Here is a 12700-nt window from a genome sequence, read left to right on the forward strand (position 1 = left end):
TGGGTTAGTGTTGGAAGTTTGAATGAAATTTAAGGACTTTTGTTCCACATTGGTACAAAGAAGGAAAAATGAGGTTTTTATAAATGGAAGTTGGCCAAAGTAAAAGTAAATTGGGCTTCAAGTTTGATTTGGGCATTTAATATTGTATATTAAATAGTCAAAAAGATGGCTTGGGCCAAAGTATAGCCGGGCGGCTACTTCAAAAGTATTGTAATTAAACAGTATAGCCGAGCGGCTTTTAAAATAGTCTATTTACAGAGTCCAGCCGCACGGCTATACTTCTAAAATATTATGTTCAAAGCAAAATACGGTATTTCAAGAGAACAGCCGCTCGGCTAAACTTCTTAATTGGAATAGCATAGCCGTGCGGCGATACTCTTAAAATATAATTTTTAACATTTGTTTAAAAAGTTGATTTTTAGTAATTAAATAATGTCTTAGCCTTATTTAAATACTTTAATTAGTAATTGTGTTTTAATTATTATTTATTTAGTGAATAATTAGTATTAAATAATTTAATAAAAATCCTGGAAATTTAGTTTTGGTACCCAATTATTTTAGTATTCGAAAAATAGATTTTAGTCTTGAAACTTAAATCCAAGTCACAACGTGATTCGATAGTATCAATTGCTTGTTGGCGTTTGATTGAAATACAGGAACTTGAGACCCACATTGGAAAAGAAGAGAATGTATCAACTCTTTACAAGTGGGAGTCTTCCGACACGTGCTATATGCAAGGTGGGCCTAGGAGAGTGGAACTTAGATTTATCCCGAACTAATTTTGTATAAAAATAAAATAAAAAGCATAGTCCATAAAAATAATTCAAAATAATTAATTACTACTTATTAAGTAATTTATAAAATGGGTAAAATATTTAAATATTCAACAATCAAATAATAATTAAAACACAATTACTAATTAAAAGCAATTAAAAAAAGGCTAAGATATTGCTTAACTACATAGATTAAATTAAAGATGTTGGCCAAAGAATAAAAGTAAAGAAACTAATTTTATATGTTTAAAATTTATAAATAAATTCAAATACAAATATATATATATATATATATATATAAAGGCAAGAAAATTTGTCCGGATAAAATATTGTCGGCACAGATCTATGCCAGCAATATTTGTCGGATTAGACCTCTCCCAACGAAACAAACCTTTGCAGACGAAAAGTTGTCGGGAGAACTCTAATCCGACAAACGTTCGCCAGGATAGATCTATCTTGTGAAATTTCGTCGGGGGAGGTTTTGTGTATTTTTTTTTTAATTTAAAAATTTTATATACTAGTTTAGTATATTTAATTTAATAAAACATTTAAATACTAATTATTCACTAAGTAATTAATAATTAAAATATAACTACTAAATAAAGTAATTAGAAAAGAGAAATCAAGATTATGGTATTTAAAGAGTATAACCGGTCGGCTATACTTCAAAAGTGTTGTCTTTAAAGGGTATAGCCGTGCGGCTATACGTTTAAAATAGTCTATTTACAGAGTACAGCCGCACGGCTGTACGTCTACAATATTCTATTCTATTTCTAGAGCGAGTATACTCTTAAAATATTCTGTTTATAGAGTATAGCCAAGCAAGTATACCCTTAAAATATTCTATTTATTAAGTAAAGTCGAGCAATAAACTCTTAAAATATTCTATTTATAGAGTAAAGCCGCGTGGCTATACTTTTAAAATATTCTACTTCTAAAATATGTTTCACATGCCCAACTTGACAAGCAAGGCATGGTACACCATACTAGAGGCAAATGCAAAGCAAGGCAAAACAAAGGCAAGAGCAAAACCAAACCTAAAAATAGATAAGACAAAACATAGAAGCCCTGTGAACATGACAGAGGCAAAACAAAGAACACATAAACTTATGAACACGACAAAGACAAGACAAAGAACACAGAAACCTTGTGAACACGATAAAGACAAGGCAAAGAACACAAAAACCTTGTGCACACAACAAAAGCAAGGCAAAACCAAACCCTAAAAATAGGATAAGGCAAGAGCAAAGGCAAAGGCAAGGCAAGGCAAGGCAAGGCAAGGCAAAGACAAGGCAAGGCAAGGCAAGGCAAGGCAAGGCAAGGCAAGGCAAGGCAAGGCAAGCAAAGCAAGGCAAAGCAAGGCAAGACAAAGTAAAGGCAAATAAAGGCAAAGCAATGCAAAGTAAGGTAAAAACAAAGACAAATAAAAGCAAAGTAAGGCAAGGCAAAGAAAGGCAAGACAAGATCAATGGAAAAGGCAAGGCAAAAAAGGCAAGGCAAATGAAGGCAAAGCGAAGGTAAAGGGTACAAACAAAGCAACAACAATGACAGTGACCACATCAACGGAAAGCGAAGCAAGAAAAGGCAACATCAACGATGGCAACAACGGCCAAGGCAACGACAACAACAGCCTAAGTGAAGGAGAATTCCTCCATATCTACTATACCTAATTCACGCAAACACAACTTCTCTTCATTCCATCTCCCCCTTGAAGTGAAAGGGTTGTCGTAGTCAAGAAATATGCAATATCTTCATGGGAAAGATAAACATATCATTTTCACTCCCTCTCCCCCCTTTGAAGAGAAAGGGAAGAGAACACTTAAATTGCAAGGAGAACTCAAGAATAGGTCACAAGAAAACCAAGACTCTGATGCCTATGTCAAACAAAGTAGGGTAAATATTCAGTTATCTCAGATATGTATTCTTCTCCAATATGGAGGTATTTATAAGGAATATAATCCTAAATAAAATAGGAAATAAACTAAATTATAATAGAAAATAAATCTCAATTATAATATGACTAGATAAATAGGTAAGTAACCAAAATCCTAACATAATGAGGAATTAAAATCCTAACAATCTCGCCAACAAAAAGACATCAAAACTATGCAAACTCAAAGAAGAACTGTACCCATAGCTTCAAGATGACATGGTTATGCTCCCACAGCTTCAAAATAAAATATTTTTTTCTTCTTGTCAAAATCTCTACAACCATTAATTAAGCTAAATATGAAATGCGAACCCATCGTCAATGATCCATATGAAAAGAGCAACTAACCATTTGTTTTCAAGAATGAAAGAAATTTGAAATAACTTCCATTATGTTGGAAAAAAAAAACGTTTGGAGATGTTTATTCAGAAAGTCCTCTAGGATTTTAAGATATTTTATATTTTAATTTATTTTGTCTCTCTCGCTAATAAAACAATTAAATGAAATTAGAATAAAAATTGGATAAACCGAGAAATACTGATGCGACATTTCGGATTAAAGCATACTGGACAAAATAGCCATTTCCTGCTTCCTGAGGCCGGCCATCCCCTTCGTTCTGTTAGCGATCAAATCGCGCCATTACTAACGACGACACAAAAGCTACGAAACGGCACGAAGCCACTCGGCATTGGCTTATTACGCTCGCCCTTGTGCGTATCTCTCTCCGCCTTCAACCGTTGTCAACCACCGCGAAGATCATCACCACCTTCAAATTCAACGGTCAATTTCCACAGAAATGGAACTAAAACCAGGCCTTTCAGCTCTCGTTACTGGTGGAGCTTCTGGAATTGGTAAACCATCGTCCACTGCTCTGTTAATCTTCCTCTATCAATTTTTTCATCAAACTTGAACAACAAGAACACTGGTTCTGCTATGCGTGTTTAATTCATATATAACTCGAATTTTCAAAAACAAGAACGAAAATGAAAATCGCTGTACATAAATGGTGGCTGGTGTGCATCAGTCAGGTTGTGTTTGGTTTTGATTTTCGAAGAACTGGGTTTGATTTTGAAATTTCCAAATCCATTTTACTTTGGCCAAACAGTTTGCTCTAGAATTGAAAACTTTCAAATCAAATCCAATCAAGATTCTTAATGAAATCACTAGGAGAATGCATAGACAATTTAAATTGTAGATGTGTAGATTCTTTGACTCTATGATTGGGGCTGCTGGCTGTAAATAAATATTAGTGACTTTCTGGGGTGTTGCTATGTAGGGAAAGCTCTCAGCTTGGCTCTTGGAGCGAAGGGAATATTTGTGACGGTTGTTGATTTCTCTGAAGAAAAGGGAAAGGAAGTTGCATCCCTTGTTCAGAAGGAGAATGCCAAGTTCCATACCAATTTAGGTTTTCCATCTGCGTTGTTTGTGAAATGCGATGTGACTGATACAAGTAAGTGAACTGTTTGTACGTAAGACTGATCTACGAATGAATTCTAAATTCTCGGTTTTCTTCTTTTCATTAAATATTCTGTTTTTCTCCCTAAAATGTGTTTATTTACAAGTTATACATATTTTACAGAAGTCTTATTTTTCAATGAGTAAAAACATTTGGACATAGAAAAGAAGAAAAAGGCAAAAGATTTGTTTTTCAGTCATGTTTGATTTGAAATATGTACATGTATCTGCATTTCATACTCACAACTAGAAATTTGAAGAGGCTTGGTTCTCATTCATTCTATATGTGCAGTTTTACTAATTTGTGGATTAGATGGTACCTTTCAGATAATTATGTTATTCTTTATGTGATGGACAGGTAATATAGCTGCTGCTTTTGAGAAACATTTAGCAACATTTGGAGGATTGGATATCTGTATTAACAGTGCAGGCATCATTAATCCCATACCATTCAATAAGGATCAAACAGACGGTACTCGCTCATGGAGACTAACAGTAGATGTGAATCTGATTGCAATTATTGATTGCACTCGCCTTGCGGTACGTTTGGATTTTGACTAGGTTTTTCTGATATACCTGTACCTTCCATATCTGCTAATGTGAATGTGCTGCATTTTAATCGACCTCCAATGATTTCCCCCAAAACCATAAAGTTCTATTCAGGGCCATTGCCTATCAAAGTTTAGTCCATAGAGGTGAGTGAGAATATGTTGTCATTCCTGATGTTTTAGTCGTATCAATTTGGGCTTCTGAAAGTGGATAAGAAACTGCTCTTCTTCTTATTTCTTGGTTAATTGATCTTTTGAAAGAAAAATATTGCTTATGATGTTACTCAGAATTCCAAACTTTTGAATCATACCCAGTGGGAAGTAGTGTTGAAAATTGATATATACCAGTCATGCTTGTGAAATTAGATTGTAAGAAATAAGAGAAAAAATGTTTTGTGTTGAGGATTACTTAGAGCCACTTCTATTAGTTTCTCTCTGTTATTATGCTTCTGAACTTATTTATTGTTGACTACATTAGTGTGTCTCATGAATCAACTATGTTTCAAACAGATTAAAACCATGCAATCTGTGCAAAAGCCTGGCGTAATTATCAATATGGGGTCTGCTTCAGGTCTTTACCCACTGTACTCTGATCCAATCTACTCTGGCTCAAAAGGTTTGCTCTATGCAGTAGCTTTGTCTCTGATTTCCTGTCTGAAACTGTTTTTTTGTCAGTCTGCAATTTTTTTCTGGAGCATCCATGGATACAGATAAACTTTAGTACACCTAACATGTGCAGAGATATCTTGTAAGTGCCACTTTCATAGATAAATTGATGATCATAGAATCATGTTTTTGCAGGCGGTGTTGTTCAATTTACTAGATCTCTGGTTCTCTACAAGCGTCAAGGGATTCGCATCAATGTGCTTTGTCCTGAAGTAAGATTGTAACTTAAATCCAACTGAAATAAGACTACAATTCAAAGGAATACTTAAGAAACAAATTATTGCCAACTTCTTTGATGCAGTTTGTTGAAACTGACATGGGCTCAAAGGTGGGTTCTAAAATTGTTAGCCTAACGGATGGCTTTGTCCCTATGGAAATGGTAGTGAAAGGTATGCTTTATCTTTCTCTTTTCTTTAACGAAGGTTGTAATTCTAGTAATTATGTGAGGAGACAAATTATAATTATAGGGATACGATTGTTGGACTTCATAGTTAAGAATTTTTTTGTCTTGATACAATATCCTAGTACATAAGAAAGGACATCAAGAGACTATACCTAATTGGCGTAAACAGTTGTATTATGGGAATGATGATTTTGATGTCCCCATTTGTCATTATAAATGATGAGGCCCGTGTAGAAGGCTTTCATTGAATGAAGGCTTTTTTTTTGGGTCAAAATTTTAATTATCTAGGATTTGAATAGTATTTTGGCCCAACATGTGGGTGGTGGTGATTTGAGAAATTATCTATTGCCAGTGCCTTGCAAAGACACAGTTCTTTGCTACTCAACTCTATGTAGTGAAAGGGTCTAAGCATTCAGAATGGCTATTGGATAGGTTTTCTACTTTCTTTTAGATTGTATAGATGTGTACTATATCACTGAAATAGAGCTTGGATATATTGTTTAACCCACCATGTTTATTGAATAAAGGCTGTTATGCATTTTAGGTGCCTTTGAGCTTATTACTGATGAGAGTAAAGCTGGTTCATGCCTATGGATTACAATTCGAAGAGGCATGGAATATTGGCCAACTCCCGCAGAAGAAGTAAAATACTTGGTTAGCCAGAGGAAAAGAGCTGGGGCAAAAGCTCCATTCCAAGCTCCTTTGAATCTTCAACTTCCACAAAGTTTTGAGAAATTGTTAGTAATAATACATCAAACATTATTTTTCTTCCTTCCTTTATGAGTATGATACAAGTTCAATTTCTTAGGTAATTCTTGACCGTTTAATATATGACTGGATATATTTTTATTGTGAACCCATAAATTGATTTCGTTTAGCATATGCAGAATAGAAGTATGGTCTTGAGTAATGATGTTATAGTATCCACTATTAACTCTTTTGTTGAAGAAAAAAATCTGACAGATTATTACTTTTGTTGGTATAGGCTGAAAACGAAGCTTTTCATTTCTTCAAGAGCCTTTACATAAATCTGTTCACTGTAGTCCACTTTTTCTCGCTTGACTTGACAAAATCCTTTTATTGCAAAATCTTTGTGATAGAACAACTTTCTACCTGTTATTACGTTGCTTATGTGTAAAATGCTCAATATAAAGCATGGTTTTGTTTTTAGTATTTGGTAATTAATTTTAGTTCTTTTTCTTCAGAGTTGTTCACACCTTGAGTCACAATTTTCGAATGCTACCGGCACAGTGCGCGCACCATTGAGATTACCCATTATACCAAACCACGTTCTTGTGAAAGTCATATATGCTGGCGTAAATGCTAGTGATGTAAGTTTATGGCTCCCCTTGAAATATTCATCCTAAGGGTTTTTATTTTCCTGGATTCTATTATGCCATCACATGTTTTATTGGTTTACATCTCTCACTTTTCTTCATTTTATGACATACATTTTTTAATATTTATTTTATGAAATCTAAATTATCTGGCATGGTATTTAGAACTAGACTGAATTTAATGACTTTTCTTCATTAATATATGCTCTAACAGGGACTTATTTTTGGTAGGTAAATTTACAGCTCAGGGCGTTATTTTGGTGGAAGCAACAAAGATCTTGAATCCCGTCTTCCATTTGATTGTGGTTTTGAGGTGCAGGACAATATATAATTTTTGACATTCTTACAATCGCTCATGCAGTTGAGGGCCTTTAGGTTTATAAAGTTATTGCTATCTATGATGCCTAGTTGATAAAGTCTGTTGCACTGTTGCAGGCTGTGGGGATAATTGCAGCAGTTGGGGAATCTGTCACTAACTTGAAAGTTGGTACTCCAGCAGCAATCATGACTTTTGGTAGTTATGCAGAATTCACGATGGTACACTGTCTGAAGAATACTGTTCATTTTTTCTTTCAATGTTTACTAAGAATTGCTTTCATATTTAATGTCAGGAATGTTTCCAAGTTTACAGTAATCATTAGTCATGACACCAAATGATTCTATTCTATTTTTCGATATCTTTCTTTTGTTTATTTTTAATATCCATTACTAGTTTAGTAACTGATGAGCTTTGCACTTGAGTTAGGTGCCTTCAAAACACATCCTTCCTGTGGAAAGACCAGATCCAGAAGTTGTTGCTATGCTTACTTCAGGACTGACTGCATCAATCGCTCTAGAAAAGGTTAAATGTGTGTGTATGTGTAGTCGGAAAATAATAGTCCAAAAACTGTTAGTGCACATATATGTATTTGTGTATCAGAATTGCATATTATTTCCTTTGCTGAATTCTTGGTGGTCACATTCAGATGATAATGTCGTGCCTTCTTTTAAATAACTTTCTAGCCATTGTGCATTATATTTTTTGTTCTGTAGCCTTCATTGTTTTTAATAGTTTGTGTTAGATTATTCACTGAGACACCACATTTCTACTTGTCTTACAATTTCTTTTATTATGAACCTCTAGGCAGGGGCAGGACAACTGGAATCTGGAAAAGTAGTTCTTGTTACTGCTGCTGCTGGAGGGACTGGGCAATTTGCAGTCCAGGTTTGCTTTCAAATATAGGAATAGCTCTTTATGACATGCTTGCTTTTTATCTGATTCCATAGGGTGTACGGCTGTTTGTGAGTGCACTGCTCTTACTGTCTAAAATGTTGGCTGATGCACACGACAATTCCGTATGTCAAACCCACTGACACCAACTAGGGGATGGAAAGCTGAGACAAAAAAAACCTTATTTCCTTTATCTTCTGAAAGCCCACCAAAACTTTGGTGAATATTGACTGGAATCCGTGGGTCTTTGGGGCAATTTTTTTCTTAACAAAATTTTGTAGCTATTGGAATAGTGTTTCAACGATATTATTCTCTCGAGCATCCTGAATGGAAATATTCTTAGTAGTCTTTTATATGCACAGCTTGCAAAGCTATCTGGAAATACAGTGGTTGCAACTTGTGGAGGTGAAGAAAAGGCAAAGCATTTGAAAGAATTGGGGGTTGATCGAGTCATAGACTATAAAGCTGAAGATATCAAGACTGTATGTCTTTTGAATCTTTCCCCTTGATTTACGAAATTGTTTCTTAGTTGTATTTGGTGGAATGGTAAGGTGAAAATGGACCCATGACTTCATTGATGTGATGCAATATGTCAGTTAATCCAGATTTCAGCTCTTAAAATCGACTACATCTGTTTATACTGATTGTTTAGTGTTTTTTTTTCGTTCAAAGACTCCACAGATCAATATCTAATTTGAAGTATGTGGTCATGTGCATGTCTTTAATCTTAGTAAAATTCACTGACTCATAGTCAATCTTAAGCTGGCACTGGTTAATCGCAAATCTAGTTTTTGCATTTTGTTGAAGTAACCTTTGAGTTATCTGCTTGTATAGCTTTCCTATTTTATCAGTTTTTCCTTGTCCAATTTATATCATCACTGAAACGCATTTTGAGAATGCAGTCTGAACAATTACTAAGTTGAAACACATCTTGTCATCCATACTCTTTAGGTTTAAATGGGACTATTTGGAGTGTCACTTTATAATATGGACACATGTTGGATGGATAAAGGAACACTCACAGTACGAACTAAATGGCTTTTAATCTGATTCAGTTTAAGGAGCAATGCAATAATTTTATTCTAAAGTCATTTGAGTATAAAGTTGGGGTTATTGATAACTTCCAGTTTTCCAGGTTCTAAAGAAGGAGTTTCCCAAAGGCGTTGACATTATCTATGAGTCTGTAGGTGGTGACATGTTCGATTTGTGTCTGAATGCTCTTGCGGTTTATGGACGACTCATAGTGATTGGAATGATTTCTCAGGTTGTGTATTCATGCAAGCATAAACGTTATTACCCTATGATTGTCTTTCTTGACACTTGATATGTTGACAGTTGAATAGAATTGTTGAAGTATAGAAAATGGTTAGAATCCATTTTTTATGTTTTTCCGATTTGGCATCATTGTTGTGTTTTAGTTTTACAATTCTAATCTAGCAACCATCTTGGTAAAATTTTAAAAACTTATATTTTATCTGTGATAATAATATGTCTATCTCATTATTGGTAAAGAAATCAATATAAGCTCCAATTAACAGTCCTAACCATGCAGAGTTGGTATAAGATTTCTAGGATGTAGTACAGGTTCAGCTATGGATCTGTATATATTCTCCTTGTTAGGTTCATACTTTCCTGATGTGTTCAAATTTATTTTTAACTTAATTTTGTTTAAATTCTATTATATCGTGCCCTGAAGAACACTAACTAGTATTTCACTTGAAGTTTTTCTTGTCTGCTCTGGAATTTCTTGGGTTTGACGTTGTTGGCTTTCGTTTATTCCAATAACATAATCCATTCTGAACACAGTATCAAGGAGAGCATGGGTGGAAGCCATCAAACTACCCAGGACTTTGCGAAAAGCTCTTAGCAAAAAGCCAAACTGTGGTATGTAGCTCTCTAAATACTAAACTGGTCCTCATATAATCGGCCATCATTTCGTCCTACTTCCCACAAAATAAGTTTCTTGACATTCATCATCCTAGTTTTGAGAACTGACTCTGCATTCAACTATATTTTGGAGAATTCATCAATAAATCAAAAACTAGTTGATATAACAATGCCAATCTTTTCAGGCTGGTTTCTTCCTAGTGCAATACAGTCACTTCTGGCAAGAACATCTGGATAAACTATTTCATCTTTTCTCTATGGGAAAGCTGAAGGTAAATATATCTACATAATGCACCAACTGAATTTACTGCTAGTTCTTATCCACGAACTTCTTGAACTTGAATCATCGGTGTTCTGATTGTATGCCGCCTTCAATTTTATAGGTTTCTTTAGACCCAAAACAGTTTTTGGGTGTACATTCGGTTGCAGATGCCGTGGAGTATCTCCATTCCGGTAAAAGTGTAGGGAAGGTAATTCCTCTGTCATATCTTGAACTTCTCTCACTCTCAGAATGGTAATTCCTAAATGCCCTTTTCCTTGCTGTAAAATTGTTACAGGTTGTTGTTTGCATTGATCCTACCTTTAGCCAACAAACGGCAAGATTATGAGCAGATGTTGCCTTGCAGCTTCCCAGGCATGTTTTATTTCCTTTCTGAAAAATAAACAGAGAAAAGAAGATTGAAAGAGCACCGATGTTTACATTTGCAGCTCTTGTTCAAGAAGGCTAGCAAAGCAACTCATCTGTCATAGAAAAATATATTTACACAAGAAAGAAACAATGGTGAAAATTTTCAAGAACGATGATCATTTTTACATGAGCTAGTTTGTGGCTGTGTTTGCCCAAATACAAAAGAATAAAACTATTCCCGGTTGCAAATACACATACAGAGAATGAAACTATTTTGCTTAGAAGGTGGTGGTATTGCAGGTGCAAAGTAAACTTTCTTGTTGGGTCATCTTGTCATGTATGACTATATATATGAGCCACATTATGCCTTCTTTTGTATCATTAATTGAATAAAAAAGATTTTGGATCACTAGTTGTGCTAGCAGAAATTCAGACACCCATTGAATTTTTCGTGTTTTTCAAATTGTTTTCACAAAATTCATTTCCTTAATTTTCTGTTCGAAAAGCTGACTTCAAAGATTAGATTGCACACACCTTTAACTTCAAAATTACAAAAATAACAAATGGTAATACAACTACTGGTTTAAGAAACACACATCTAGAAAAGCCCTGTTTGATATATCACTGATTAATTTTCCCATCCACACACAATCAAACAGAGGCCCTGAGAACAGGAGAAACAGAATCAGCAGGAGGCTTAACGCAACCAGTCTCTCTCAGCTCAGTCTTCAACCCTTTCCCTGCCCCGTTCGCCAGGGGATGTACCCCGTGCTCGGGCCCACTCATATACGCCCGATTCACCCTCTCCTTGTCAAAGCTCACCCCATACCTCTCCTCCACACCCTTCTTCAAACCCTCATCCAGTTGACCATCCCTGGTCAACGCCATCATAACCCTCGGAATCCCAAGCGGCAAGTTGTCCCCCTTGTCCACCTCCCAAAAATGCCACACCTTCCCATACGTCTTGCACACCTTCTCCATGTCCCGCCTCTCGATCACGCCAGGCACTCTGGGCATGAACAAGACGCCGCTCTTGACCTCGTATTCGTGGGAGTGCCAGAGTGGCTTCTCCTCGTCCGGTAGTGTCAGGAAGAGATTCTCTGACACGACGTACTCGAGGCCGATAAGCCTTGCATCAGCCTCAGGCCCATCGTAGATGAGGCACTGCCTCATCTCCTCGTTCTGGTGGCGCAGTAGTGGTGGGCCTCCACCTGGCGGGTCATGTCGTGGGAGTAGAAGTGGAAGGCGCAGAGGTGCTGGTGGATTTGGTTGATCGGGCCGAAGTGTTGGATGGCGGCCGTAGCGGTTTCGACGAGCGAGGTGCCCGTGTGGGTTGGCTCGCCTGGGACTTGTGTGTGAGCCGTGGACATTGCTGTTTGTTTGGTAGGTTTTGGTTTTGAAAGGCACTGCTTAAAGCCAATTTAACGCAGGAGAAGGTGGTTGCAAACTTGCATGCAGAGTTACGCGTGGTGGGAGAATAAGGCATACATGTGTTTTGTTTTAGCTCAAACGTGGCTATAGACGAGGCTTTTACTGAGGAACCATTCTTATCGTGTTTGAGAACAAGTTCTAAAGAAGGGGAAAAAAAAACTTCGGTTTTGCTAGAGGAATATATTTGTAACAATATCAACATATCTTATCTGGTAATTGAGGTTTACTTTTTCTCTATAAGATTTATCCATACGTTGTGACTCTCTGAATGTTTTTTTAGTGACTGTGTTTGTGTATAAGCAAGCAAAACACATACGTACATACAGTAACGTGGTGTCATCGCATAGCGCCCCCAATTAATGTTATTAGAAATACGCAATGCATATGCACGCATGCCTGCACATGCCGATCCAATTAATTTAGACTTAGCAT

At 36.1% G+C, this 12700-nt stretch overlaps 2 protein-coding genes and 1 pseudogene across 2 annotated transcripts; 1 reads left to right on the forward strand and 2 right to left on the reverse strand.

Moving 5' to 3' along the window:
• Positions 1-4601: 4601 nt before the first annotated feature.
• LOC148916238 (uncharacterized) lies at positions 4602-7051 on the reverse strand (annotated as a pseudogene).
• Positions 6998-11246, forward strand: LOC103335312 (uncharacterized). Its single transcript, XM_089054064.1, has 11 exons — positions 6998-7106; positions 7356-7425; positions 7548-7649; positions 7858-7953; positions 8236-8316; positions 8685-8804; positions 9458-9586; positions 10129-10206; positions 10395-10481; positions 10593-10679; positions 10767-11246. Exons 1-11 carry the CDS (start codon positions 7096-7098, stop codon positions 10815-10817), a joined length of 912 nt encoding a protein of 303 aa, XP_088910190.1. The 5' UTR covers positions 6998-7095; the 3' UTR covers positions 10818-11246.
• Positions 11247-11436: 190 nt separating this feature from the next.
• On the reverse strand, positions 11437-12270 carry LOC103335290 (oil body-associated protein 1A-like). The gene is given in 2 exon segments (XM_008238300.3): positions 11437-12027; positions 12030-12270. Coding segments are annotated over 2 exon segments (717 nt in total). The 5' UTR covers positions 12208-12270; the 3' UTR covers positions 11437-11488.
• Between the last annotated feature and the right edge of the window lie 430 nt (positions 12271-12700).

This window comes from Prunus mume, linkage group LG6, assembly GCF_029339155.1.
Source record: "Prunus mume cultivar Tortuosa linkage group LG6, ASM2933915v1, whole genome shotgun sequence".
Classification (NCBI taxonomy): Eukaryota; Viridiplantae; Streptophyta; class Magnoliopsida; order Rosales; family Rosaceae; genus Prunus; species Prunus mume.